Raw genomic sequence first — 24,308 nt, forward strand, 5'->3', positions numbered from 1 at the left:
TATTTGAAGCGACTTTGCGTAATTACTTATTGAATTCAGCTCGACCTTCCTCTGCGTCAGTGTAAAATTCCACCCACTCATGAATATTAATGAGGGGGGAGGGCCGCATGTGGAGTGACGATCACGCGGGGGGTGGGCCTCATGTGGAGTGACGTCACGCGCCGGACGGACAGACATTTCTGGGTGATTATAGTAGGTAATGCTATATGCACTGACTCGTTGACCCTTCCAATGCGGCAAATCGAACAGGGGTAAAATTATGGTATTCCCACCTCTTCCAAGATATTTGGCCAGCTATGGAACAGGAGGCCAAACACACTCTCGATGGGTAACATCAACAGCTTCCTCTGTTGAACGTCCTTCCACCAACAGTGGCACGTGCAAGCAATTACAGGGCTGCACCTTTACCCATTATTATGATGTTATGCTCAACAAATGACAACTAAATATCGAATTCAGCCATTATTCTCAAAACAAAATGCTGGTGTAGTCATAATATGCGGGTGTCAGAATGTTCCGTAATAGTCTGACGTCAAGGGTTATCAATAACTCTGCTGCACCTTTATTTTAAGGGAAGATGTTGCGTATCGTATATGCGAATCAGCTGATAAATGGAGGAAGCTGCAACATGACCGAGGGATTTTTTTTTTGCCAATTTCAGCCGCGCCTCCAGTCACGTCAGGATTAATTTTGCTTTACAGAGAACGGCAGAGAGGAGCTTGCCTTCGAGGTTTTCACAGTTGCTCGGCCCCCGTTTGATTGCAGAGTTCACCGTTGTCAAAACAGAGTACCCGTCGCCCGACGAGCACGACGCTTTGAGAGCTGTCCATCAAACGTGCGGTCCATTTGGGGCGCCCTCAATCAACGCATCCCGACTGAACGCACAATTGACTCCCCAATAGGGGGAATTGCAATAGCCCACCGACATTGTAAATAAAACAAAAACCGGTACAGCCCTGAGATGTCTTTCTCATGCTGCTGCTGTTGATGAAATGGTTCCCCACTAGAGGGAGCTCTACACAGCTCCCTCTGGGAGGGAGCTCAAACCTGGTGACCTCTGCAATTGCAAATCCAGCGCGCTGACCGTCGCCACCACGCCACCATCCCATTGACACTGACGTCGTGGTGGAAGCAAATCTCCTGCGCGATACATATTAAGGCGCTTGTTTAGAGCATTATTCCTTCGTGGATTACTTTAACGTGTTTACATGTCCTCATAGGCGGAGTTTGACTTCTAGATTTCGGGGGTGGGGACAGGGTATTCGCTTCGTCCCTCTCGCTCGGAATCGCGGGTGCACATTATTTATATTTGCAATCTTAATTTTAAACTACTGAAAATAAATTAATGAAGGTGTCCGCCCGCGCATGTCCTGAAACAATTACAAAGACACAATATCATTCGGTGTTGACGCGCACGTCGAATTGGTTTTTATTTTGTGCCTCTAAGCTCCGTTGTGAGCGTGCAAGGACTGTTCTACTTAACGCAATTACAACAACAACACATCTACGAATCTGCTAATGTTCGTTTTGTTACGCGCATGTTTTGTCGTTGTTGTTTTTCTAAGAACACTGCTATGGAGGTACAATAATCTACGTGCACGGAACACTTTGTTTATTTTGGCCATTACAGGAATCGGGGGCGCACATCGTTACCACTGCACACGTTCTATCTAACGCGCATTGCTGAATAACGCACCCCCTGAAACATTTCAACTTGAATGCCAGAGGTATGATTTCGTCAATGGTAATGCGTCGCGACGTCAAGCTCGTGCAGAACCCAAAGTTAGCACATTTGTGTCACTGTCTTGAAATCAGAATACATGCCAGTTGATTCATCGTCACCGACATTGCGGGCAATGTCGGTGACGATTAATATTTACAAAATGTGTTTTTAGGCACTTTCAAAACAGAGCAAATATTCATTTATAAATGGAATTATTTTTGTATTTAAGATTATGTGACGTCAATAACTGAATCAATGTTGCACGAACAGTTGCTGAACACCACGCGTGTTGCCCATAAAAAGAGGGTAATGTATGCACATCTGCGGTTTGTTTAATATTTCACTGTTCATGATAATCTCTCGGATATGTGAACGCTACACGAAGAAGGCAGTAGGATAAATAAATCAAGATTACTTGATACTAATATTCACCGCAAAGGCAATTACTGCGTTCGACATAGATAAAGCTATGTTCATTGATCTGACTCAGCCAATTGGGTGAAATATTAACATTTACTATTTAATTGCGCATGACATACGAGTTTTTGAAAAAAAAATGCAGGAACATTAATTTTCAGGCAATTCTTCATTGTTCGTGTTTCTTAGTTGCTCTCGGATATGTTTCCGGGTCCACCACGCGTTGTTTGGCATGATGTCCGACGTTTCGTTCCACGCGGTTGCCTGGTAGCTTTTTCAGGAACTTAATTAAACAGAAGCTCCCCAGTACACGGCGCCAGGCATCAGACACCGCGTGCCACAACTCCAACATCACATCGGAGAGCTGAACAGCACAACCGTGAAAACCTACGCAGTCATGTCTCAGTTCCGCCTCGTACTGTGTCGACCTCCCGCGTGAAATTAATTCGTGACTAATGCTATCCTAAAACATCCAGCTCGTAAAGCCATATGCTTCAAATTAAATAAACCCAAGGTTCTTACAAAGCTATCTGTTTATAATGAATATATATAAACAACAGACCTTACAAACCCATCTGTGTACAGTTTAATCTATAAATTTGCTTCCACTGAGAATTGAAGTAAACAATACGATATATTCATTCAATAACAACAACGCATATCATTGCCAATAGCATATGCTGCAGAGCATGTAGGATGTAATTAAGAATACTGCCTGTCCCCTTAGTTGAGCAGTAGTCTGTGATGTGACCCACCTTAGCTCACACCTGGGCATGATCCATTTCATACCACCCTGTGCAGTATAAACAAGCAAAGCCCTTGGGTCTTCATCACTCGTAATTCCCGAAGCAAGGCCTCTGACCTCTGAAGCAGTCTTCTAGGTGCAAATAAGAATTCCTGCACTCACTCCTCATATGAACCCACCTCTCTGCTTTGCCCCGGGAAGGGGAAACTAATATATGACTTTGCATAATCAAGTCTAGAAATAAATTCTCGCGTTGCTCCATTCTGAGAAAATTAACACGTTTAACAGCCCTTTCAGATAAGCAATAAAATAGATAAGCGGCTAATATCTCCTTCGTATAATTGTCTCTCCACAAAAAAAAGCGTATGCTTTACGCACCCCCATTGTCCCCACGGCCTTCTGGGAGTGAATTTAAGATAAGCAGAAGTCAAAGACCGCAAAATGTCATAAAAAGTGTTGTGCGGCACCTCAATTTAAACGTAAATATGTTGTGAATACACTGCGCTGGGGAAGAACACTTATTGTTACATTTGACTAAGTTTGAAATCATTTGTGCATTTTTTTATATTTTATATATTTTTTTAAGGAAGTGTTCCTGATTTGTTTTTTTTTATATATATTGTTTGATATTATTGTCGTCTGATTAATTTGTTTTGCCAGAAAGTAGTGGAATGATGACCAAACTCGCTAAACGAATCGGGCTCCTGGTCTCAGATGGCTCTCCCACCACATTTCAATAAATAAAGCCAAGACATCAGCAATGGCATACACTTGAGAATGATATTCTTATATATTTTAGGGTTTTTTTAACAGCACATGATTTGCTATTGTCTCATAGTGTTATCGGGCAGTAGAGAATGATGAGCTATCTAACCAATTTCAACCGTATTCTTTGGGTCTTTCGGTAAAGTAACGTAGATAGGTTAAAATTTATTTAAAAATATATATAAAATAAACAAAAAAACGATGACGGTTCGATCACAATATAAGCGATCGTCATCAGGAGAAAAAAGAGGGGGGAAACTGCCGAAGGCAGGCTGTTTTTAAAGGTTTAAAATGGGCGTAGCCCGAGGGTCATAAATAAAGTGGGTGGGGCTAGTTATGTTAATATGAGAAATTAGCATGTTAATGTAAGATCAAAGGGCGAGCTCCACGACGAACACAATTTCAACCGAGAGGATGGGTACACACTCAGCAATCATTGGAAGGGTGTCATCAACCAATTTAAGTCATAACTGGCTGTGATGTTCCCATCCTGCCACCTTCCAATGTTAGTTTTTTTTTTTTTCCCGTGGCTTCGGCTCTGCGATCTTACATTAACATGCTAGCCTCTCACATTAACGTAGCCAACTCCGCGCGCTCGTTGTGGGGGTCGCACTCCGATCTTACATTAACATGCTAATTTTTCACATTAACATCACTAGCCCCGCCCACATCGTTTATGACCCTTGGGCTATGCCCATTTTTAAAACCTTTAAAAACAGCCTGCCTTCGGCAGTTTACCCCTTTGTGTTGTGATCGAAACATCGTAGTTTTTTGTTTATTTTATATTTATTATTTTTATTAATTTGAACCTATCCACGTGACTTTACCGAAAGACCCAAATAATATGAATCACTGCAGTCACGAAAGCTTTAAGTCAAGATTCAATTTCAACCGGCTTAGTACAGAGGTTGATTGCATTGTACCAAGTGGGCTAAAACCAAAGTATAAAGTATACGCGTACATACAGTGACCTATGACCCGATTCCTTGACCGATCTCATCATAAATTAGAAGCTAAGCATGGTTGAGCGTGGATAGTACTTGGATGGGCGACTACGAGGTCCATATGTAGGTGGAATAGGCGTTGTGAGCAGTAGAGGGCAGTGCATCAAAATATATTTCTGTTCCGTATTCTCCCTCACCTTCAACAACCCGCACTGACCAGCGTGGTGAAGTATGGTTAAATAACTCTCAGTGACTGCACAGTGTTGGACGAGGCCCTCATCCAGAAATGGGCTGACAAATGGCCTGCATATGCAGACATATACAAAGACTTTGTATGAAGGAATTGAATAAATATTTAGGATACACATTCTAATATGGTGCTGTAACCGAAAAATAAGTCCTGGCGAAAATGATATTAAGCGTTGCATGATTAATTACCCGTTTCAAATTGTGCCAAGTACGGCTGTTTGAATTACATCCTCCTTGAGCAGGACTGTAGCAACTGACACAATCGCTGGAATGAAAAAAGAACCCTTTGAAACTCATAAAAAATACATTACAAAAAAGAATCTGGATGCAAAGGGAGATGTTTTGGTCACTTTCAAAGCCTGCTACTTCGGTAATGTATTCATCTGGCCAGCGCTGGTGACACGATAACAAAAAAAACATTTCATCACAATAACCCGTCTTGAAACTGAAATGTTTGATTGATGGTATTTCCACACAGTAGCTATGCATAAAAATAGCATGGGCATGGCATGGGAAATATATTGCAATAACTTAAGAGCAAGGCTTCAAATTATGTTGCGTGTTTTTTTTTCGCAAGACCCTTTTAAAGCGCACATATAATGGAAAATGTTGTTAATGTAAAGAGATTGATTGGAAATTACTATGTTCAGCTTGGGCAGATGATGTGCGGTCAGAGCAATAAGCTGACACCGCTGAGATCCTGGGTTTTAATACAGCTTTCAGCCTGCCGTGATTAAACCGGAGGTATAGAGAGTTGATGGTCTCAACCCCGGTCACCAATGACGGCGCACGCACATATTAAAATTAAATATTGCAAAATATTTGTTTTTGCACTCACTTTGACTCTATTCCAGCACTGAGAATGAACAAAGAGATGTGAGCATGACTGTAATGCGATGTGACAACATTGGCTCCCTAATGTGTGGATCAAAACAAGCTATCTTAAAGTAATTTGTATGCAATAAAGGATGTATTACACGGTGCCATAAACACGCGTGATACATTTATTTTCAGATACTTAAATCCCACCTCTGAGAATAAATATATATTAAAATATACATGTACCTGATTTCAATGTCACGTGACTAACAATACTCTCTGTGGCATGGTGGGTTTGAGAGTGCTGCCCTCGATTGTGTGCTGCCACTGGAATAAAATAATAAATTTATAAAATAAAATAACACAATAAAATTCTGACGACGTTTCGGCCACAACACAAGCGGCCTTCATCAGGTGAAGGGACGAGACTGTCTGGAGGATAGCGCTGGAGCGAAAAAGCTACGCTCAGATCGCGACCTTATAGCTGTGTGAGAAGAAACAAAGCGCCTTGACAAAGGAATTCGCATAGATCTTCTTTGGTTCTTTCGGTAAAGTCACGTAGAATGAGAATAAAATAATAAATTGATAAAATAACACAATAATATTCTCACGACGTTTCGGCCACAACACAAGCGGCCTTTATCAGGTGAAGGGACGAGACTGTCTGGAGGACAGCGAGAATTTTATTGTGTTATTTTATTTGATTAATTTATTATTTTATTCTCATTCTACGTGACTTTACCGAAAGAACCAAAGAAGATGAATCCTTGCAGTCACGAAAGCTTTAAATCGAAATTTAAATCTCAACGGTGGTTCCGTGATATCCACTTCCATGGGCCGTTCTCCTAAAACAAAGTGCTGCACTGCAGAAGATGTGTACCGATACCTCATCTCTTGAAATTATGCCAATTAAACGATTTGAATATCATTTGAAAGAGGTAAAAAAATAATCATAGGAATCAAGAAATAAGAATGTCGAACATGATGTTGGGAAAGGCTGAGTGGCACTACCTTTCCCACCCATGCCCCCCACCCCACCCCACCATCCATATCCACTTAGTAATGTGTTGTCAGTGCTGCAAATAAAAAAAAACACCGGTGGTCCTGTGGGATGGTCATTAAGCCTGTCTCTGCTGCTTGTTTGGGGATGTTAACGTATCGCGGAGCGTTATTTCTGGCAAGAAAACAGCCACTGTGTGTGCCCATGTTGGTGCCAAATTAACCGCTCGTAATGAATTCATTCTGCACGAAACCCAAAACAACGGCTCGTTGTAAACGAGATATATGGTACTAACTTGAGCTCACGTGTGAATATATCTCAAACGCAATAATTTTAATTATCCACTAAAAAGAACCCTTGAAAACACTGGATAAGAAACAATGAACGTGAGCACATTTGGCCAATGAATGCTTGAGACTTGAGAGAGATGCGGTCCGTATAAGGATAGGAGAAGGAGATTTCACTCTAATTATAATCAATCGTGACCTTTTTAGGAAAGGTGCCCCAGGGTCCTGTAAAATCCTTGGAGATTAAAAGCAAGATCAATGGTCAAAAAAGAATGGGGTTTTACAATATGGAACAAATGAATACCATATGGAATCAATGGTCTGCCTCAGTAAAGAGATGGTGTTTTCATTCTACCATCTTTTGTTTAAAAACGAAATAACTATGTACGTTTGTATATTTTAGACAAATATAATCCTGGGTGGTGGTGGTGGTGGTGATGTTGCCGTGGTCTTGTAATCCGGATGTTGCCGGTTCGATCTGCCGGCGAAGCAATGGGGATGCTTCTTACATCATATTTATCTAAGCTGTCTATTTTTACTTTAACACTTAAGGCCAAATGAACTGTATAGCTCTTTTTCAGAAGGGACCTGGCCACAAATGATATCTCAACGAAGTGGCTTATCATGTGGAAATTTATAGCAGACCAAAAACGAAATAAATGTTTCTAATGTGGAGGGGAAATCCACGCGAACACGTGGAAAACATGCAAACTCTAAATATACAGACGTCACGGTCGAGATCAAATGCACGACCTCCTGTATACCAGGCGAGGTAGTTAACATCTCGTCACACCTCTTGCCCACCAGGCAGCACCAATGGGTACACCACAGTCATTCAGCAGGTCGTGTGTGGTGGGGTAAAGTGTCGGTAACTCCCACCTCTTTCACGATGCCTGGCCATCATGAAACCTAGGTTGAAAATTCATTTCTTTGGAACTGCGTTTAGTTTGCTATCCTTCCCCCGCACCTCCGATTAGCACGGTTGGCTACGTAGGGTGCGAAAGAAGTTCGAAATTCAACGTGAAAGAGGCGACCAGGTTACTTTCCAGAGGGCATCTCTGGGGCTCCCTGTAGTTGGAGGCCCTTCTGCCAAGCAGTGGTGTAACTTTTCATTTTTACAGAATTAATCTGGCGAAGATTCCGTAAGTAAAGCACATACATTTTGAGAAGAACCAGTCCTAGCTTAGAGGGAACGCTAAGATGCTTGAGCAGCTTCACCTGTTTGTGTATTCAATGTTAGTTCGGCAAATTAGGTCTGGTACGGCAACAGCACACAACAGCTCATTAACTTGAAACGCATGTTGTTATTTTAGTTTGTATTTACATTTGAAAGAGGTGTACGCGATGGTGGGAGTATGCACCCTCCAAAGGTAATGTTCTTTTGTGTAATTCGTCTGCAGTACATTTGAACAAGATTACAATAATCGGCTCCGGAAATAAATCCACAACAAGCTAGCTTTCTTGTGCCAAGGTAACTAGGGGCTGCTACTGTCTGTCATGATTGCAAAGTGATTGCTCATTTCTGTCAATGAGACCAAAAGGGAATTCACCCCCTGAGAAAATTATGAGCGTCAATAACATTTCGTGATAATTCCTTCTCCACTGATTATTTGGAAAATACATTTACCTATAATGTATTTAAAATATAGATCCTATTATCAATCAAGGTAGGCGATCAGCGGGTCACGTGTGACGGGCTAAGGTGTGGGGACTCCCACCTCTTCCGAAATTCCTGATCAGCGTGGAAAAGTCGTCCAAAAACATATCCTCTAGAGGGGCTCTCGAGAGCTCCGTCGAGTGGAGGCCCTTCCACCAACAGTGGCCCGAGCAAGGGATTGCACGGCTGCGCTTTTACCTTTTCGTTTATCAATCAAAACAAACCCACAACAATCGCACGATCCGGCTATGGGTGTACATTTACACTGAAATATAATCGCGCCTCCAGTTCGCACGGTTGGCTACGTGCGGTGCGAAAGAAGTTCAACACACGTACAGTACGCGCATAAACTTGATGAACACATTATTTGTATTGTTAAGTTTAGCTGAGAACACTCCTTGCCCATCCTATTCACACGTTGTGAAACGAAAATCGCACGTGTGCCGCGACATCTCAGTGGCACATTCATCATTCCTTATTGCTGTTACTGTGTGTGCAAACCGCCGACTGCATCTACACACAAAGTCAAACTAATTAGTGCTTAACTTTCCACAACTTTTTTTAAGTGGGCTTTGCAAAAAAACAAACACTGCACTTTCTAATGTACATAGTTGTTTGGTGGTTGACAATCTGTGACGTGCATTATGGGACATTTTTTGTGAGTATCAAAGTATGAAAAATAAGAATAGATTTTACCTTTTCTGGAAATAAAACAAGTATTAAGATGTTCAAACACCAAATAGATACCTTATGCAAGGAATCAAATCTACTTTAACCACACGGACTTGTGGTGAACATGCGAACAAACTCTGATAATGTATTCATTGTCTTTGCAACTCCATGGCCTACACCAGAAACATCCTTCTTTTTGGCCTAATCTTTTGTCAGGGCGAAGAGAAGATCGACTCTTCTCCTTGCGTCATCTTCACGGTGTGCATTTAACACGATTCCACAGCTGTGTGTTTCATCAGCAGATGGCACGAGTAGTTATTGCAAGCAAAATGTACAAAAGTGATTTTAGTGGTGGCGCCGCAAGTCATGACCATGCCAAGCAAGCGGCGAAGGGGCTCCAGATTCTTGAATATGGGGGCTTCAAATATAAGCTAAAAATACAAATCCTTAAAAAAAACATGACGTATAAATAACGTGATGCCAATTAATCTCTCAAATCTATCTGGTTCCGTATCTCTCTTTTCTCATTTCAATGCATCTCTAAATTTCCTCTACATTTCCCTTATCTCGCCGCATCTAGATATATTCTATGTGACCGGGAATATAATTTCTGCGTAGGGCGCTCCTAGGTGAGCAGTGCTTTTTTTTAGGTGTTTGTTTTGACCACGTACAGATAGATTCATGCATTGTAACGAGGAAATGAGGCGCTTACACATTCCACCAGACGGTTTGTCGCACAATCACATCTTTATTAAACTTCAGTTCCACTATTTCAACAATGCAGTGGTCCATTCACTAATAAAAATAATGCTCCTAACACATTAAGCAATGTACAACATGTACAACCATTACACTGGCTTTTCAATTACACCATATTCGTTTTTTGTACAGCACTTTAAGTTGATGCACGGTTGTATGATTGACAAAGATGCAACTGAAGATAGCTTTTTGAAGAAAAAAACCCCACTGTTTTTATCATTGCAAAGCACAACTTATAACTTATAGTGCTCACATACAATATATTGTTCTTATTTGTGCGCTAAACTAAGTTGAAATCCATCAAATTGACGATGGTTTCTGCCTCGTTTCAGGACAAGTAGACAATGAAAAAAAACATCCACAAAAGCAGCAAAACACTTGCACCAAGAGATGTGTTCTACTTACCTAATGCACAATCGTATTGTGTATATGATGCGATTCGAAACATTATATATATTTACTTTATATATAAATCCACATTTGGTCCCGTGCAGCCATTTGTTGTATAAGCAAAGGACCGCTGTATCTCCGTGGGCGATGTTATAAAACTCTTCATTTTGTTTTCAATTCAAAATTATTAGCGGTTATGCGTGTTGCTCAGAGGAATATATATAGCGACATCTTTGTGAAATATAATTGACTTTTTCTTCTCGTAGAAAGTATATACACAAATTTATAACATTTATTGCTTTTTATGCTTTGAATACACATGAACAAGACATGAAACATGTCATTAGCAATGCACGGTCGTTTACGAGCTGATTTTTGTCTTTACAATGCCACAGCATTTGCGAGACCTGACCCTGGCCATGTGTGTACATTTGTGTCTGTTGTAAAGCCAGTTGCATTTATTATTATTCACATCGTTTTAAAATACAATATTAAATATAACACAAATACAAAATATAATTTACATAATTGTCACAATAGTTCCATGATCTTTTGCACCTGCAAAAAAGAAGCCCAAAACAAACACTTGTGGACAAATTAATAAAAAACTATTTTTAATTTTGTAAGATTAAAAGGCAAATCAGGCATATAAATATACGTTCTAATGAAAAAAGTAGTGGTATCTACACAACTTAAGGTACAACCTATTGTATATTTTCTTGTTGAAAGCATTTGTAAATTTTAATAAGTGTACCATTGGTTAAATATCTCTCCGTTAGGATTCTACAGCCAAGATGTTGACCGACGTTTTTCTTAGTTTGCTTATTAAAAAATAAAATAAAAATAAATCGTGAATATCTTTACGTAGATAAGCGTATCATTTCATTTATAACATTATTTGCAAATATTTAATTTATGCCAAGCATAAGAATGTGTATGTCCTTGCAATTATGATTGCTATATTCTTTCTAGATTAGGTATTTAGGGTCCATACATTTCACACATTCACAAGATAAATATCGTACTTTGCACACCAAATTTGCATGAAAGTAGAACAAGACGATTTAATAATAATGAAACATCACTGAGATGAACTGTGGATGTTCTTTTTTATTAAATGTCCCCTGCCCCCCTCCCCCCTCCCCAATGTTATCCCCTTTGTGCCATCGGCGTCACGTCATGTGACGAAGTAACCTTTGGGGTCTCACACACAGCAGTGCAACCCTTCCTGTCGGACAACAGCCCACACGAGTGGGATATCACAGCAAAACACCTGACAAGATCAGTTCCGTGGACCTCTGATCCACACACAGTAGAGGGCAGCGCTTTCCACTTGCTTTGCATGTGAGAGTGTGGTTTGAGAATGACATTCAATCTGATATTTTCATTCTCTGAGCTGGAATTTAAGCCGAATTGACTGCAGCAACCACATTTGATGTGATCTTTTTTTTTGGTGGGGGAGTAATTGGTGACCGGGCAGAGACCGTTAACTCATTAGACTTGAGGACCCGGTCTAACCAAAGGCCTTTAAACCCAGGCCCTCAGCGGTGCCAGCTCATTGTTGTTCTCACGTCTGAGTTACCGGGCCAACCGAAACTCTGCATATTTAATAAACCATCATTGCTAAGTTACAGGGTCTCAATAAATTTCATCAGAACACGTTGCATTTATAACTGTCTACAATGAACAGGTGCTCGTGTATATAATCAAACATCCATGTGGGACACAATTTACACAATCATGGATACTGCATTATGGACATCTGTGTAGCAAAGTGTGAAAGCAATTAAAACTTGCGCTTTAAAACTAAATTTTTGTTGTTAATCATTTCTGTTTACATTTACACAGCCTTACGTATAATCGGGTTTCAGGGTAATGTACAAGGTGTTAATCATTGCAACTCTCCCGAGCCTGTTTCCAAAGGTGGACTTTACAAGTAAGCAAATACCATATAAACCCCATCACTTATAACAGACCATAACACCATCTAAGTAAATATACTGGATGATCAAGTTATTAGCTATTAGATGTCAGCTAAATTTAGTGGGTTTTTTTAATCATTTGTATTCTCTGTCCACCAGTGGTTCATTCCATACTGTAAATACCATACTGTAAATATCATACCGTACATTAATAAATTAAACCAATAAAAGTTAAATGGCTCAACGTTCCACATTTACGCTTTATTAAAATTATATGATTCTTTCTCTCCAACCATATGCACTCACTCCTCAGTCCTAATTCCAAGTTCACGATCATTAATCGCGGCATGATCCATTTACTAATTAAAGCCCTTGTGGTCTCTGAAAGGAATTCACCGACACTAATGAGATTTTTAGCTCCTGGTATCTTCACAAAGGTGGCACAAGTTAAGAGGTACTGTATGCAAATAGATTTACTTTCATACACGCATCTGCGGGTTTGAATTTCCGTCTGTGCAGCAGCAGAGGAGCTGCGCTTAACAAGGACGCAGAGAAAAATTGGCTCTACAAAGTCCCCAGTGAAACACTGCGATATTTTTTTTTGCCCCACCATTACGACGAACCAGCTGTAGCTGAGTGAACAGAAGGAGCCAACGCTTTGTTCCCCAAGGTCACGAAGGTCAGATGCAAACCAGCTCAGACAGCGATTTCAAAACCAACCGTAGTGGAATAACAACCGTGCCATTGACGTCTTTTTTTTTTTTACAAATGCCACAGACGTGCATCTCGAGAAGACGAGCGAGCAGGATAAATGTTGCCGGGTGAAAAAAAAGGTAGAGGCGGATGGTTCAATTCAACGTCACGTCCTTTAATTTATGTTTGTCCTTTTTTTTTTAAAGTGAGACGTTATTTTAAAAGTTGGATCGTGTTTTCGTGAAGACACCGCACAATAGGCATGTCCATAAAGACCGAATGGGTTTCTTTTTTGCTGGCAATGTGTTCAGACACAGAGCAAGCTCTGAAATTACGAAGCACTGTGAAATGTTGCGCAGATGGGGAATAACAAAACACCGTCGATAATTCGCATCGTACAAATGTCACGAGTGTGTCATACGCAGCATGATGCCCTTACGCATAAACAAAATATTACCTCGTGGTAAATCTTAGACAACAATCAAATTGCGATATTATATGTGCGCACGAACCAGGCATTTGCTGCGCATTATAAAATTAATGCTAAATTCAGAATATGCCAACAATGATATAATAGAAGCATGGCCATTGGAATGCAATATGCTGCCATATGTTTAATTCTAAGAGACTTTTGTTTTGTATGCAAACTCATTAAGCATTTGTGTGGAGCATCAATGATACAATCGTGTAAAAACAGAACTCCATGATGTATCTCCACAAATAAATAAAAAACTGATAAATGTTTTAGTCTATTGGCTTTCCAGACCGATGTCCAGCAGTAATTGTTTGAGGACGAACACTCTGGGCTGGTTTCAACCTTCTGTTGGTGAGGCGTTCTGCTGATGAGACCCAGAATGTCGATAACGATCCAGAGTTTGCTTGCTGGAACAAATGCTGCTGGATAATAGTGTTCTGCAAAGCCAGTAGGATGTTGGGCTGAAACACATTTGTATTCACGTGAGGACACACAAATGGAGTATTGCTTTTACGTGTTATAATTTTGTGTTGTTGACTAGAATAAGAAGCAGGACAAAGACCCCCCCCCCCACCCTCGTAGCTCTAATATGCCGTTTTTTAGCTAGTACCGTCAGCAAGCACTTATGAAGTTTGGCACGGCGCACAAGCGATGGGTGGTGTCATGTGACTAGCAGCAGCAGTAGGGACACACAGTGCACACAGCGAACACACACTGGCACGCGAAAACATTGGTCCACGGACTCCCGCGTGGAATGCCTCAGTAAGGTGCGAAGAGAAAAGAGCCGTGCGCTTGCCGCATGGGTCCCGGAGAAGGCCTCAGCATGGCTGACGGCTGGCCCACTCCGAGCGTGGACGACGTGAAGATTGATGGAGCGGACGAGCTGGGCGGCCCGGGAGCCAGGCCCAGCGGGTTGGCCGCTGCGGCAGCTGCGGCCGCAGCGGCCAGGGAAGCTGGAAGGAATGCCAGAGGCTTGCCGCGCAGCTCTCTCGGAAAGGAGACCTTGCCTGTCTGTTTGTTTGTTTGCACACAGCATAAACAATTGGAATCGTATTGGATCGGAGGCAGAATGATGGGTCTTTTTTTTTACGGTCGCCGTTCGGGTTTCTCCTCTGCGATCGAAAATGACCAGAACGTATCGTGGGAAGAATAATATCTGACAATTTTTCCTCGAACACTGGAAGAGGAGAGGACTAAATTTACATGCTTTGTCGTAAGTGGTGTGTTGTCATGCATATTCTTTGGGTCTTTCGGTAAAGTCACGTAGATAGGTTCAAAGAAAAGAACAAAAACATAACAACAAAAAACCACGACGTTTCGATCACAACTCGAGCAATCGTCGCAGTTTTTGTTTGTTACTTTTTTGTTATTTTCTTTGAACCCATCTACGTGACTTTACCGAAAGACCCAAAGAATATGAATTCCTGCAGTCACGAAAGCTTTAACTCAAGATGTATTGTGATGTAACTGATAAACTGGCGAAATGGAGACGTGCAATGTCCCCAAAAGACTTACTGATTACACAGGACAGATTCCTTGAATTTACGACGATCCGGGGAAAATCAGGACAGGTGGAAATCCTAGTCACCACTGGCATTAGTGAAAAGTTAGAAGGATATCATTTTAACTCTACAAGCACGAAATTTCTATCAGAGTTTGATATATGCAAGATGTATGCAATTAAATGAGAAGATTCATGCCACAAATAATAACCTAAACAAAACACAGATGGTATGAAAAATTGTGTTTAGATGATCATTTCTTTCGGGTAGTCCACAATGTGGAATGTGTGACTGTCCGCCTGGAACTTACCGTGACAGGGCCGGAGTGGCGATGTTGCTTGTTATATGGAGAAAATTTTGGCTTTGGAGGTTTGCCTGCAGATCGGTCTTTATGTCTCCTGCTCGTGATATGCTGCGGTGATAAACGGCCGTACAATATTAAAGGTGTTTGTGCATCCTGGTTGCCATCAAGAGTTGTGGGATGTGCCCGTTTCATCCGCAAACTGTTCAGTACACACACTGCGAATCTGACGTCACTGAAATTGCACGAGACATAATGAAACGTCATTGTTGAATTAATGATCAATGCATATCGGCGGCGCATTTTTAAAGCTATACATATCGGGTACTTTTGTTTCCCATGCTAAAACACTATAGGAACATATTCTTAGTTTTTTCGGTAAAGTCACGTTGAAGAGAAACAACAAAATAATAAAATATATATAAAACAATAAAAAATTCTCACGACGTTTCGACCATAACTCAAACGGTCATCTTCAGGTGTGTTGGTTTGCATAAATTTATTTTGAAACGACGCATTTATTTATTTATAAAAACGATAGCGTCACGCGCAGCGATTGGCAGTTTACCCAGGACTAGTCCATCTATATTTTGAAAAGAGGAGGGGGGAGACGAATTTTTTTTTATATATATATATAATGTATGCTGTCTGAAAGCCACTGCAAGCGTGAACAATCAATTAAGAACTGAAATGGTTTATCAAATCTTTCCAATGATTGCTAAGATAGAATCCATCTTCTCGGTTGAAATTGTCTCTGTGCTTGTATATGTGGATAGCCTCATGAACGAATCTCTCATGGAAGCCAGGTGGCTTACAAAGAACCTCTGTCTTGGAGAAGTCAATGGCATGTGAGCCTACTGAATTAGAACAATGATCTGCTACGGCCGAGGTGTTGGTCCTACCGTGTTTAAGGTCTGCTTTGTGTTCACGAATGCGGTCCGAGACATGGCGTTTGGTTTCTCCAATGTAACTACTACCACAGAGGCAACTTAGTTTGTCGATTGGTAGGTCACATATGGTGGCGTAAAGTGTGGGTACGACCACTCCTTCCAAAATGTCGAGCCAGTGTGCAAGAGCATGCGAAATACCCTTTCACGAGGGGCTTTCTAGAGCTCTCTTTAGCGAAGACGCTTCCCTCTGCAATCGCAGGGCTGCAAGTCTACCATCACCATTGATTTTAACCCTAGAATGTGCCACCACGCATTATTCCCAAGTACGTTCAAGGGATGTAAGCATTTGCTTATTATTTTTACTGAGCAGCTTGAAGCAACAGTCTTTCATCGACCGCCCAGAGTCCACGTTCAATGATGCAAAAAAAGGCAAAAAATCCAATCGGAAAATATCGAGCAGATAAAATAATAGAGTAAAACCTTGGATGGCGAGAAACTTGGTCTGCGAGTGTATTTTGCAAGAGGAGCAAAATTTGTAAATGAATATTAATTTGGTAAACGAGCGAGGTCTTGCAATACGAGTAGTATGTATACGCTTTGTCTGCCGAGCATCACATAATCACAACTGATATTACGAGTGCCTTGGATTACAAACACGTTTCCGGAACGAATTATGCTCGCAATCCAAGGTTTTACTGGATATCATAAATGAACGCGTCCCTCTATAAACTGACAACACGAAAAGCGTTTTTTTTGGTAACAAAAAAAAACCAGCAGGCAGTTTGCCAGTGCATCATATTTCAGTACTACACCTTTTACCGTTAACCCATCGGTAGCCGCGAGTAATTGTCCAAAAGCCCCTACAGTCTACCGAGATCTTTAAGGTGACCACACGTCACAGTGACGGACATCTCTATATACAGCTTCCCGGGGGCGGGAAGGCACACCTGTTTCAGCTGCGTCTCCGAATTGACGTGGACGTCGCAGATCTCGCAGTAAAAGGTCTTGTCTTGAAGGCCAAAACCCGCGGCGCTGCCATTCTGGCTGCTGACTTTGCAGCCCGGCCTGGGAAATGCTCTTATGGAACCGCCACCACTCCACGCTTCAAACATCGTCTTGTGCTTGACACCTTTAAATGAACAACAACAAAAAGCAGACGAACGGTTTTTTTTACATTATGAGACCTCCTTTGCCAGTAACAAGATATAGGAATAGATTTTACCCTTTTAACTGGCACAAAAACTGACACCTTTATTCAAGGCATCATGTTTGCAATAACCACAACACAAGCAGTCAAAATGCAAACAAAAAAGACAACTCTGATAATAATATGCACTGTTCTTGAATTTGATTGGTCCACACCCGAGACGGCTTTTCTTAGAGCCTAGTCTCCATTGGTGTTGGACCAGAAGACGCCAGTTAAAAGGGTAAAACCTATTCCTAGACGAACGTTTGTCGCTATCGTGAACGCGAAGCGGTTTGCGTTGCCGTCATGTCGTAGGCATCGTGCAGAGTATGAAGACATTATTACGCGTGTGTTAAACACCACTCATTGTTGACATTTGCCAAAGCCTCTCAGACCTATTATGAGATCAACATGTTATTGCTTATTCTTTGGTTCTTTCGGTAAAGCCACGTAGATAGTGGCTTTACCGAAAGAGCCAAAGAATATGAATTCCTGCAGTCACGAAAGCTTTAAGTAATGTTATTGCTTGTCGAGGCATTTTGCTTAAATATTTTGACCATTCCTGTAACGTTTTCAAATCATAAAAAAAAATCTAAACACCTCATGAGAATCTTTCATCCGTTTAGCACACAGTGTACTGTATATGTTATGGGATTCATGTTAAGCACCGCCATCGATGCCCTGGGTTTTCTGCCATGGTGCTGTAATGGGTTAGCACGCAGAACTTGCAAATCCGGAGGATGGCGGTTATATCCAAACTCCCCGAACGGGAGCCGAAACACTCGGTGCAAAACGTCTTTATACCCCTTCGCCTCTGCCCACCCAGTGGTACAAATTGGTAATAAATGGGTAAATGACCTGTCGATCAGCAGGTCACGCGTGCTGAGGTAAAGTCTGGGGAGCGGTAGTGCGTAGCGGTGAGCGCTACGCTGCGCTACGATCCCGGCGACCCGAGTTCGATTCCAGCTCACGGCCAACACCAGTGAACTGGTCCTGGGCCTCCCCCTAGGTCGACTCAGATTCAAATTAGTACCTGGTGCGGTGTGTAAACATCGCTACTAGGGAGACAAAGGCGGTCGGGCGTGGTGCTGGCCATCCAGCACCTCGCGTGCCGTGCCGGCCTTCATAGGTGCTCGCTAACAGCACTTGCCACAACAGTCTGTTAAGGCTATACGGGGGAGATTTGTCTCTGTACTCACACTCCTTCTAATAAGATGTCTGGGTAGCATGGAAGAGGGGGGCAAAAATAGCCCCTAGAGCTGCGTACAGTGGAGGCCCTTCCACCAGTGGGGCTGCAAACGCTTTGTCGACCTTCACCGATAATGTCCACGTGACTGGCTCACCGTTGTTATGAGCATCCAGCTGTGACTGCGAGTTGACCACCACCTTGCACAGGGAGCAGTAGAGTAGGCGCTTCGATTTCTCGTCCTCCGTCTCCGTGCCCAGCGTGGCTGTGCCGCTGTTCACACTGCTGATGCTGCTGCTACTGCTTCCACCTCCTTCTCCTTCTAAACCTCCTCCTCCTCCTCCTGCTGCTGCTGCTGCTACTCCTCCAACTCCTCCACCAGAAGCAGAGGCTGGAGCTGGCTGTGGTAGCTTGCCGTTGTCACCCAAGGCGGTACTTGGGGAGGAGGGTTTATCCGCGGTGTCCAGCTCTGCTACCGTTCTCCCCTCGCCGTGCGTCTCTCTCCCGACATTGAGATTTATTGATTTCACTGAAAATCAAGTGAGAGAATTAACAATATAATCCATTCAACGAGTGCAAGGAATACCTGAACATTTAACAATGGCTCAAAATATAGGATGCTGCTGTGGAAGAATGGTTACCGCACTACAGATCACCGGTTCAATCTAATGGCGTGGCCGTTGGAATGATGGGCACGTTTCTTAAATGCCACTGCGTCTGTCCAGTCTGCAGAATATGTGGTGTCCACGGCAATTAGTCAATCTGCGGGTCGAGTATGGTGGGGTAAAGCGTGGAAGATGTGGCGAAAATCCCCTCCGGATTGGTTCCCAGGAACTCCATCTCATGGAGGCTCTTCCGACAGTTGTGGCAGAAGCAAGACATGGCAGGGCTGCATCCTCACCAACGTATATAGCGTTAATGGGCCATTGCACATCACTGTTGAGTAAATTTGAAATATTTTATATTTGCTTATTATTCACCCTGAACCAGCATGAAGCGGAAGTTTTTGTTTGGTACATTCCCATAGGCCCTTCTCAATGACGCAATCTGTTTAAATTCAAAAGGGGGATTTCGATAGGAAAATAAATAAACAAACCTTTCTCATAAATCTTCTTTGGTTTTTTGGGTAAAGTCACGTAGAATGAGAATAAAATAATAAATTAATAAAAATTAAATAACACAATAAAATTCTCACGACGTTTCGGCCACTTGTGTTGTGGCCTACGTGACTTTACCGAAAGAACCAAAGAAGATGAATCTTGCAGTCACGAAAGCTTTAAATCGAAACTTTCTCATAAATGCCTTATTTCCCTGGAAACTGGCAATATTAAAGTGCTTAATATACAAAAATGCAGTATCTAATAAGAAATTCAGTCTGCTTAGTACAAGCCTTAGACCAACTGATTGTAGGTTTAATTGTCATTCTGGTTTTGTAAATCGACTAAGGTGACATGATCACATGCACACAGCATACCTTGGGACTTTGAAACATAGGGCCCACGAGGTAAATACCAAGATGTGCGATATACAATTACAACCAATGTAATTAGGCAGGCAATTTACATATTTAATATTACTTTTCTCACATGTCAAAAACAATGTTTTGATAGGCGTATTAATTGTGCGGGCGTCTGAAATTGAATCACCGTCACCATAATCATCGGCATCATCATAATTTCGTATAAATTTAAAATAGAATTCAGTGTGAAAACAAAATTCCATTGTCACACCACTCAAGACGCTCTTGGTTTCACGTAATTAAGTTTATGGATATATTTTTGTTCACTCTGCACAAGTGAAATATTACATTTGAAATGCTCCTTAAATGCTCCCTAATGAACAATAAACACCTGTTAATGCAAACAAGCTAACGCGTGTCACTACTTATATATTCATTAATGAATACATATATACACCACACTATGGGTTTCGTTGTGGGATTAAATCGAAGTAAAACGAGGTGATAAAGGTAGGAGGAGGATGGTAGATCTCCCTGAAGATCAATCCAAAAAGAATGCACAATGTGAGCAGAGAATTCAGAAGGGGCCACGATGGGAACATTCCGAGTTAACTACACAGACTCCATGACAGCTCCATTATTAAGTTTGCCCCATCGTCATATTTGCAAAGCATCGTGTGATGCAAAACCAGCTCGGTTATTGCCAGAAAGTTGATAGCTGGCGAGACTGGAGGGAACATTTTTACACGAAAAAAAATCCTTCAATTATTTATTAAGTAAAAGCTAATTTCGGCCAAATATGTTTTTTCTTGGCAGCCACAATGATTGCTACGCTACTCTAAACGCCTACATAATTTTCACGCCAATGGTTGCCAGTTCCATTTCCTGAGAAATCGTCATTCCTTCACAAAATTATACGGCCCTTATATTTTGTTGTTGCACAATACTGGCCCATCTATCCCCCCCCGAGTCCAATATTAGCTGTTGATAAAATACTACGGTAATAACATTTGTGCGAATTTTTTTCCTCATATATAAAGAAATTATATATTATTCATGCATAGAAAGTTTAACAGTATTGAAAAAGTTAAATTCACAGTGATTACTTGCTAATCTGAGCATTGGCACGGTGGGAGCGAGTTTCTCAGCCATCTCTCTCATCCATATGGTGGGGTGTGAGTCTACCACAAAGTGGTAGTTATTTTATCAACCCCAGAGAAGATGAGTGGAGTCAACTCCTGACCAAAATATTAATGCACAACTTTCCGAATGTGAACCACTCGCTCTACCACTGAGCCACTTGGCTAGTTAATTTAAGCCGCTGTATTTAAGCAGTGACATATTCCACGTGTGGTGATGAGAAGATTAAACAGACTAATGCAATATATATCTTCTCGTGCCTACCACACCCACTTGAACGATTTATTGCCAGCTCAATTTATAAAAAAAAAAAACATTTACTTGAACAAAACATCTGCAAATTAATGTTTTAAAAACAAGGAATGCGGCTTACTGTGATACTTTGGTATTTTTTTTATCGCTTTGTTGGGGCCTTTATCGGCCATAGAGTCAGGTTTAGATGCTCCGTTCCGCTTAACTTCATCTTTGCCAGAACTTTTACTCTGTTTGTGCATTCCACCCTCGAGTGATTTGAGTCTCTTGGCATGCTTGTTTCCTTTGAAGTGAGCAATGGCTTGGGTCTGGGGAAAAAAAAAAGACGCATGCACACACACATCACTGAACACAATAAACGTGCAGCTTGACCATCAAAAAAACATACACAGAAGGACCTCTTTTAAGTGCTGAGATTCACCAAGTTGCCTTTGCATTTAACCCACATAAAGCTCACGGGGGAGTGAAGTGTTGATACTCCTACTTCCGAATCAGAATCTTTATTTATCCTGGAAAAATCCAATGAGCTATAAAGCAATTTTTCAAAGAGGTCCAGCAGGGGCGGGCCAGAAAGTTACAACGACAAACAATACACAAAATATTTAAATGTGTCTGGTCAGCGTAGAAGAGTAGACCCAATACCCTCTAAACCTCACTCTCGTGGAGGCCCTTTCTGCCAGCAGTGGCGTGAGCAAGAAATTGACGGGCTGCACCTTTACCGTTATTATTCATCATCATTATCATTAGCAGCGATTGTCTATTCACTGCTGGATGATGGGCTGCCCGGATCGTGTGATGCCAGGTTTATTCAACCTACTTAATGGTTTTCTATTTTCTTGCATAAATACCAATAATGTACAGCCCTTTATCAATATACCGCTGGATGAAGGTTATTTGACCATACTTCACCATGCTGAGCAAATACATGTAGGTTAATTACGGGGTTGGGAAAGATGCGGTGCCTAGGACTGGTTCAAATGTCACTTGCCACTGATTTTAGCCAGGGCCAGGATTCAAAAGGGTGCCACGGTGGCAATATGTTAACTAGCTCGTGGGTTCGATCCCGACCCTGATGCCTGCATATTTGTGCTTTGCATGTTCTCCTTGTGGTCGCGTGGATTTTTCTCCGGTTTATCCCTCCACACTTAGAAACATGCGTTTGGAGTATTTGGCTCCTATAAATTACCACATGATACGCCACTTCATTGAGATATAATTTGTGGCCAGGTCCATTCTGAAAAAAAGCTATATAGCTCATCGGGTCTTACCTGGAAAAGAAAGCGTCTATATATTAGGGGGAACTCGTCAAATACTGACTGTTTTTTTTTATTTGTGCTCAGCCCATTTGAAGCGAGTAAAATATACGGAGCTGAATATTAGCTTTGAGCACTGCGGGGCCATCCGTCATGTGACCATGACGGCAATGCTGCATGCAGGGTGGGAAAGAATGTGGGGAGCGCAGAGAATGGGAGCTGCAACAGCAGCAACAACAACCCTCACCAGAAACAAATGGTGAGGCAGCAAGAAAGACAGAGACACAGGGAAACCGAAAGCAGTAGATACGTATGTATGTTGCACTTCTTTCGCCCCGTACGCAGCCAACCGTGCTAAACGGAGGTGCGGGGAAAGCAGTTCTAAAGAAATTCGTTTTAAATCTAGACTTAAAAGTGAATTGCTCCAGTGGTTTCCTAATATTGGAACGGAGAGCATTCCAGACGGCCGCAGAAGCGCATTTGAAAGCGCGTGATGCAGTGACCGTCTTTTGTTCAATGGCGAGCCAAAGGCCGCCACTGCGAGGATGGCAGGAGTTTGCATGATGGTTTATGCCCCTTTGAAGTGATCTGAAAGGTATTGTGGTTAATTTGTGGCAAGCACTTTGTGTGTACTGAGTGCGACCTTACAACATTGAGAAACAAGACAGAGACACAGAGAGAGGCAAAAAAGAGAAAGAGAGAAATACAGAGATAGCGAATCAGAAAAAGAAAAACACAGAGGGAGACAGAAGAGAAGGATGAGGGAGATGGAAAATAGCAAGAGAGACAGGGAGATAGGGATAAGAGAGCCATACAGAGGGAGACAGAGAGACGGAGAGAGAGGCAGATGGACACAGACACAAGGGGAGATGGCGATTTCGGTCTCTTGAAAATAACACGTTGACAAAAAAAATTACTACTCTGCTTCAATTTCAAATTCGCAGAATATTCAAGTAAATAATAAACAGTGCCACTTGATGCGCCTCTACCATCTGCACTCACGTAAACGTGCAAGCACACTCACAGCGCACGCCGTACAAACAGATGTTACTGTGTATGCGTGATGGCTGGTGGTTCAACACTCAAATTTACAACACATGAAAAACATTTTCCAATCGAGGAGATAAATAAAAATGGCATCAACGTCTTAAATAGTAGTAGGGATGCACGCTACGCTTATGCTCGTGGCGAAATTCTTAATTCCTGTTGGCAGAGGCAACAACGAGGCAACAACGATGCACCATACAGAGCATGAGCAATGCGTGACATGGCCGGGGAGTGCTGTTTCCATCTGACGAGTGGGTGCGTGTCGGTGCGTCATGCGATGTCGGTGGAAGATGGGAAGGAGGGGAGGGGGGGAAGGTATGTTTATGGTTTTACAAAACAAGATCTGAAAAACTCAATTGAAATTTCAACCTGCAAGACAATAAGCAGAAGGAGAGATATTTGAATAAAAATGTGCAATAAAAAGAGATAAATTCACACCTCAGTATTTTCAAAAGCAAACACATGCTGGTGTTGGCCCAGCAGTAGAGGGTTCATAAAGGAATTTCAAGATCACGATGTCATCAAGGCCAAAGCTGTTGATCCAACCACACTTAGCTAACCCTGTCTACCGTCTA

The 24,308-nt window shown here is 41.9% G+C and overlaps 1 protein-coding gene across 3 annotated transcripts in view; it reads right to left on the bottom strand.

Annotated features, from left to right (window-relative positions):
- Positions 1 to 10,006: 10,006 nt before the first annotated feature.
- The window catches only part of LOC116943912 (zinc finger protein 385D-like), a 105,770-nt gene continuing 91,468 nt past the window's right edge, over positions 10,007 to 24,308 (bottom strand). For 2 of the 3 annotated variants that reach the window (XM_032957258.2, XM_032957257.2), the window contains 5 exons: positions 21,555 to 21,741; positions 18,740 to 19,111; positions 17,158 to 17,339; positions 15,330 to 15,431; positions 10,007 to 14,528 (listed from right to left, as the gene is read on the bottom strand). In XM_032957258.2, the coding sequence (XP_032813149.2) occupies positions 14,277 to 14,528; positions 15,330 to 15,431; positions 17,158 to 17,339; positions 18,740 to 19,111; positions 21,555 to 21,741 (1,095 nt within the window). In that variant the 3' untranslated portion in view covers positions 10,007 to 14,276. The remainder of the gene's footprint in view (positions 14,529 to 15,329; positions 15,432 to 17,157; positions 17,340 to 18,739; positions 19,112 to 21,554; positions 21,742 to 24,308) is intronic. The other variant, XM_032957259.2, reaches the window with a different exon arrangement.

Source organism: Petromyzon marinus, chromosome 19 (genome assembly GCF_048934315.1).
Source record: "Petromyzon marinus isolate PM22_M1 ecotype Great Lakes invasive population chromosome 19, UKy_Petmar_22M1.pri1.0, whole genome shotgun sequence".
NCBI classification, from domain to species: domain Eukaryota; kingdom Metazoa; phylum Chordata; class Hyperoartia; order Petromyzontiformes; family Petromyzontidae; genus Petromyzon; species Petromyzon marinus.